General features: G+C 45.5%; 1 protein-coding gene across 1 annotated transcript; it reads left to right on the forward strand.

Annotated features, from left to right (window-relative positions):
• Positions 1-1246: 1246 nt before the first annotated feature.
• Positions 1247-1669, forward strand: LOC115661535 (uncharacterized). The gene has a single exon (XM_030583781.1). The coding sequence runs from the start codon at positions 1247-1249 to the stop codon at positions 1667-1669; it is 423 nt and encodes a 140-aa protein (XP_030439641.1).
• The last annotated feature ends 5284 nt before the right edge of the window (positions 1670-6953 follow it).

Consider the following 6953-nt stretch of genomic DNA (forward strand, 5'->3'; position numbering starts at 1 on the left):
CATGGAAATGTTCAATTTGTGGTTGTCAATGTGGCTGTGATTGTGGGCCCGTTGGTGGCCTTGTATGTTTGTTGTGTTACGAGTGGATTGTATTAAATATGGGCCGTAATGTGCGCGCATGGCTGAATTGATTTAAATGAGTAATCGGCCACAATTGAATGTTGATTAAACTTGAGAAATGTGCGTGGTTTGATGTGTGCACGGGCCGAGTGTGATTGGCCAATAGGTTGGCATGTGAGTGTTGAATGTGTGAACGAGTGAGAAAGCGAGTATGGTGTGGTACGTATGATAATGGAAATCCCTGAGGCGGTACCATTACGCGGGAAAGTGATCCGTCCTCAGGCGGTACGACTACGCGGGACGATGCCCGGTATTACCAGAGGACGGCCAACTTGAGGCGGTACCATTACGCGGGTTATGTCGTAGGTGGTGGGTGGTGAGCCTGAGACGGTACCACTACGCGGGCAAGAAACACGGCCTGAGGCGGTACCATTACATGGGTCCTGAAGTGTTGTTTTGAGTTTGTCGAAGTGAACCTGAGGCGGTACTATTACGCAGGTCACTGGCGAGTTGAGAATGAGTTAGTCGTAGTGGACCTGAGGTGATATTACTACGCGGGTCACTGGCGAGGCAAGTATGAGATGGTCGCAGTGAACCTGAGGCGGTACCATTACGCGGGTCACTGGCGAGTTGTGTGGAAAGAATGTGATGACGCCGGAATGAATGCATGAAATGAAATTTGAACGTGCATGTGACTGGATGTGGTGTTGTTGTGGCTAACGTGGAGGTTGCACGCTGGAAAGGCCCAGGTAAGTGTAAAGGATGTGCCTGCTATGTGATTGTTGAGTGCGGTTGTGTTTGTGATTGTTTGGAGGTACATGATAGCCTAGGTGGGGTTTAGGATGTGTGCTTATTGAGATATAATCTCATGGTTGTTTTAACCAACAATTTCAGAACCCCGGCCTAAGTAATGAATCTCCCGCCGTCGCCGCCTGAGCGTTTTGGAGTACCGATGCACACCGACCATAATGTGGTAGAGTATCCTATAGATGAAAATATGACCTGGGTTAAGCATACGATGGTAGTCTGGATAGACGTAGGGTTACCCCTTTGGCAGGCCCATAACTATACCGCTTGGTTCTTTCGGGACGGGGTAGATGAGTTTGGTCCCGTCCGTGGATTTGACGTCCCCTTTGATGGAGTTAGGGATTGGGACCCGTCTGCCATACCTCCTCCCGACAGCGAGATGACTAGTCTAGAGACTAGTCTGGCACAATCCGGACTTCAACAAGCACCTGCAGCACCTGAGCCCTCGGGGGCCGAGCATGAACCAGAGCCTAAAGAATCCCAGGTGGGGTACGATCCAATGGATGTGGACCTCGAGGCAATTCCAGAGGAAGAACCAGAAGAGAAAGAACCGAAGTCAGATCCTGAAGAGCCTGAGGATGAGCCTGAAGAAGAACCGGAGCACATACCCGAGTATGAGCAATGGATTGACCTCGAGTTTGTGCCAGAGGATGAGTTTGATGAGGAGCCCGTCGAGGAGGAGTGGGACGAAGTTCCAGCGGAATCAGGTGATATAAACAACCCGATTGAGATCGAGGCCGAACCGGAGTACTCAGAGAGCAGTCAGTTCAGGGGGATTCAGATTCAGATGATGAGGAGTTAGACTCGGAGTGGACACCAAGCAGAGGGCGTAGGGGCTAGTGTAGGGGTTGGGAATATGCTTTTTGAAGTGTACCATTTTTGGGCGATAGAGTACCCAGGCTATCGATCATTTTGAATATCAGTGGTTTATAGTTCGGTGTGCATGTATATATGGTGGTTTGTAAATTGTGAATATTATATAAGTTTGAATGAGCAATGGATGTGTTTAATCTCTCCTGATTACCCCAGTTCTATTTGTTTGGGTGATTGTGGTTTCCGCTGGTTTATATAAATCTCTGATAAGGTGAAATGGGGTCGGCGATACCCTGGGATGTCGCATTATTCGACCAGAGTAGTGTGTCGCATGCTTAATGGAGTTTGGGGCGTGACATCACGTGTTGAATTAGTATCAGAGCGAGGACAGCTCGATCTAAGCTGGTCGAAGTCTGGAGTGATAAGGAGCAGAGATCCTGGGGTAGTAATTTAGGGAGACCTTAGCAAGTCATAGGGCGGAATAAGCTACACGTGCCTCCAAATTGTTTGTTGTGATTGATTGGGTGAATTGATTGTTATAACGATTGAAATGTAGGTGCGTCTGGACCTGAGGTAAGTGCACAGACCCTATTGATTATGGCCTTGTGCTTGTGGTGATTGATTACCTGCTGAGTAAATTATTGCGTTAATTCACTGCCTAGGACTAGACTGATCTAGTTGGCCTAGGTTACTAATTCCTAAGTGGAATTATAGCAGGTAGTCGAGTGGTAGAAATCGTGAGAATGAGTTCACGAGGTAGAGGAATTGGGGGTTCGTCCAGCTCGTGAGCCCGAGCCCGACCTGCAGAAGATCCTAGAATGGAAGCGGTCATGAGGACCCTATAGCAAATTATTAATATGATAGGACAGCAGACTCAGGAACGAGCTGCTACGATTGCCCAAGCTGCCGAAGCCGCTGTGGCCGCTGCTACCAATAATAATAATAATGGGAATCAAGGGCAGGGGCAAGTGAATGTGAATAGGCAAATGCACCAATTGGTCAAGCAGTTTATAAAATTAAAGCCTCCTAAGTTTGACGGTATAGGCGATCTTGAGGGTGCATCGTTGTGGGTGGAAGAATTACAAAAAGCTTTTGAAGTCTTGGGATGTACAGATGAGGAGAAAGTAACATTGGCAGTATATCAATTGCAAGGAAATGCAAATGATTGGTGGAAAGCCACCAGAGGAATGATATTCACGGCTGGCATAGCCCAGACTTGCGCGATGTTCGTGGAAGCCTTTAATGGAAAATATTTTTCTGAGAGTGCTCGGGAACAAAAATTATCTGAGTTCATGAGGTTGCGTCAGGGGCAGAAAACAGTGGATCAGTTTGAGGCTGAATTTGCTCGATTGTCTAAGTTCGCCCCGAAGATGGTTGAGGACCCGTTAGATAGGGCTCGGAGGTTCCGTGATGGCTTGAAACCGGACCTTCGCAGCCAAATGATCTCATTGAATCTGAGAGGGTATAACGAGATTTACGATAAGGCCGCCACTTCTCGGTCGAGGTTTGCCCAGGGTAGGGACAACCATCAGTTAAGGAAGAGGCCAATGAAGGGTAATAGACGTTTTGTCTCTCCTGCTAGAAGGAATATAGGGAAGCCGGCCCGTAATCAAAATGGTCCATGTCGGGTATGTGGGAAAGATATGGAAATAGACCTTGTCCAACCAGAGGCGGAGCATATTTTGGATGTGGTGGATTTAGTCATCACATAAGATTTTGCCCCAATCTCAGGCAGAATAGGTCGCCTACATTGCCGCCACCCTAGAACGGGAATCAGACTGGAGCGGCCCAGACAGCTAATCAGAATAAGCCACAGGCGCAAGGACGGGTGTACGCCATGGCCAAAAGAGAGGTAGAGAACGTGCCAGGGGTTGTCACAGGTACGATTTCTCTGTGCATTCATGGTGCGTATGCTTTATTTGACCCTGGGGCGTAACATTCCTTTATATCTGAGCAATTTGTTGAGTTGATTGGTATAGAACTGCAGTTGCTTGATGTTGTGTTATGCGTGACAACTCCCTTGAATGATAAGATGCTAGTTTCATTGGGGTGTCCAAATTGTAAGATTGTGATTAGGGATAGGGAGTAAAGGATAAATTTAGCGGTTCTAGCCATGTACGATTTTGATGTGATAGTGGGTATGGACTGGCTGTCTAAGCAGAGAGCCGTAATGGATTGTAATAGCAGAGTGATCCAATTTAATCCTGTTAGACATCCGGAATTCAAATTTGTAGGAAATCGAGGGGGACCCTCGATTCCATGGATTTCGTCGCTAGAAATGACTACGTTGTTGAAAGAAGGGTGTCAAGGATTTCTAGCGGCTGTAGTTGATTCAACGGCTGAGGAGCCGAGGCTAGAGGACATAGCCGTGGTGTGTGATTATCCCAATGTTTTTCCTCAGGAATTGCCGGGATTGCCACTAGAAAGAGAAGTAGAATTTGTAATCGAGTTGGCACCTGGAACTAAGCCAATCTCGAAGACACCTTATAGAATGTCGTTGTTGGAGTAAAAGGAATTAAAGGTGCAAATGTAAGAATTGTTAGACAATGGATTTATTCGTCCGAGTTCGTCTCCGTAGGAATCGCCAGTTTTATTTGTGAGAAGGAAAGATGGATCGTTGAGGCTATGTATCGATTATAGGCAGCCAAATCAGGTGACGATAAAAAATAAATATCCCCTACCGAGGATTAATGATTTGTTTGATCAGTTACAAGGAGCTTCGGTGTTCTCTAAAATTGATTTGAGAACGGGATATCATCAGTTGAGGATTAGGAAGGAGGATATACCGAAGACGACATTTAGGACGAGATATGGACATTCTGAATTTACAGTAATGCCGTTCGGATTGACGAACGCCCCTGCTGCCTTTATGGACCTAATGAATAGAGTGTTTAAGGAATACTTAGATCAATTCGTGATCGTTTTTATAGACGACATATTGGTGTACTCGAAGAGCCTAGAGAAGCATGAGTTTCACTTGAGTAAGGTGTTGCAGACTTTAAGAGAGAACGCACTGTATGCTAAGTTTAGCAAGTGCGAATTCTGGCTCAATCGAGTAGCATTTCTCGGACATGTGATTTCTGGGGAAGGAATCTCAGTGGATCCATTGAAGATTGAGGCAGTAATGAAATGGCCCAGACCGATGATGGTAATAGAAGTTCAGAGCTTTCTAGGTCTGGCAAGATATTACCGACGCTTCGTGGAAGGGTTTTCGGCAATAGCAACACCGTTGACACATTTGTTGAAAAAGGAAACGAGATTTGAATGGACCGACAATTGTGAAAGGAGTTTTCAGGAATTGAAGCATAGATTGACAACGGCACCGGTATTGACTATTCCATCGGGACCCGGAGGATACGAAATTTATAGTGATGCGTCGTTGAAAGGATTAAGGTGTGTACTCATGCAAAATGGGCAAGTAGTGGCCTACGCATCAAGGCAGTTAAGACCGCATGAGTTGAATTACCCGACGCACGATTTGGAATTACCCGCAATAGTATTCGCCCTGAAGATTTGGCGACATTATCTATGCGGAGAGAAATTTCAGATTTATACCGACCATCAGAGTCTCAAATATTTATTTTCTCAAAAGGAACTTAATATGAGGCAGCGTCGGTGGATGGAGTTGTTGAAGGACTACGACTGTGATATATTATATCATCCCGGGAAGGCCAACCGGGTAGCCGATGCATTGAGTCGAAAGTCAAGCATCGCTTACTTGATGATTAAGGAATGGGCATTGTTGAAAAAAGTACGAGACTCGGAGTTTAGATTCGAAGTAAGTCAAGTCTCGAGCTTACTAGCCACGCTAAGGATTGAACCGGAGATCCAGGTTAAGATTAAGACGTTGCAGTCTACGGATCAAGAAATCCAAAAGATTCTAGAGATGGATGATACCAAGAGAAAGCCGGACTTCTAGATATCCGAAGATGGGATACTAAAGTTCCGTGGACGATTATGTGTGCCTGACGATGCGGAGCTTAAGGAAGAAATTTTGTCAGAGGCACATCGTAGTAGTTATAGTATCCACCTAAGTAGTACCAAAATGTATCAGAATTTGAGGCAATACTATTGGTAGAATGATATGAAGGTAGACATAGCTAGGCATGTGGCCAAATGTCTGACGTGCCAATAGGTAAAGGCGCAACATTGTAAGCCCGGAGGGCTATTGCGACCTTTGGAAATCCCAGAGTGGAAATGGGAGCATATAACTATGGATTTTGTGACGGGATTACCAAGGAGCCAAAAAGGCCATGATACTATTTGGGTAAATGTCGACAGATTGACAAAGTCGGTACACTTTTTGGCTGTGCGAAAGGACTTCGTATTAGATCGATATGCTGAGTTATATGTGCAACAGATAGTTCATTTACATGGGGTACCAGTGACGATTACCTCAGATCATGATCCTAGGTTTACCGCCAATTTTTTGAAAAGTCTATATATGGCATTAGGATCAAAGCTGCAGTTTAGTATAGCTTACCATCCACAAACGGATGGCCAGTCTGAAAGGACGATTCAGACTTTAGAGGATATGCTTAGGGCATATGTATTGGATTTTCAGGGTAAGTGGGAAGAGCAATTGCCCTTAGAAAAATTTGCCTATAACAATAGTTTTCAGCAGAGCATCGGAATGGCGCCCTTTGAAGAGCTATATGGCAGGGCTTGTAGGACGCTCGTGTGTTGGGACGAAGTAAGAGAAAGGAGTATAACCGGGCCAGAGTTAGTTCAACAGTCAATTGAGGCTGTTAAGGTGATTAATGAAAAGGCTGAAAACAACTCAAAACCGTCAAAAAGAGTTATGCAAACAGAAGGCGAAGACCTTTGGAGTTTCAAGTAGGGGATCACGTATTCCTTAAGGTATCGCCTATGAGAGGACTATCCAGATTCGGTAAGAAAGGGAAGTTGAGTCCGAGGTACGTGGGACCTTTTGAGGTTTTAAAAAGGATTGGAGATTTAGCGTATCGCCTTGCACTTCCGTCAAATTTATCGCAAGTGCATAATGTGTTCCACGTATCGATGTTGAGGAAATATGAACCGGACCCAACTCATGTGTTGAATTATGAGGAGATAGAAGTTGATGACAGAGTGTCATATGTTGAGAGACCAGTAAGGATTGAAGATCGGAAAGAACGGGTTCTAAGGAACAAGACGATCCCGATGGTCAAGGTTATTTGGGAGCACCACGGGACAGAAGGCGCGACGTGGGAAAGTGAAGAGCAAATGCAACGTCAATACTCCCACTTCTTTGGGTAGTTAGTTTGATTTGTAAA

Source organism: Syzygium oleosum, unplaced genomic scaffold, assembly GCF_021117445.2.
Source record: "Syzygium oleosum isolate NSW1041296 unplaced genomic scaffold, Sole_v2.1 Sole_v2.16, whole genome shotgun sequence".
Taxonomy (NCBI): Eukaryota; Viridiplantae; Streptophyta; class Magnoliopsida; order Myrtales; family Myrtaceae; genus Syzygium; species Syzygium oleosum.

Coding starts and splice junctions, on each gene's coding strand:
- LOC115661535 (XM_030583781.1), top strand. CDS start 1,247: ATGACTAGTCTAGAGACTAGTCTGGCACAATCCGGACTTCAACAAGCA.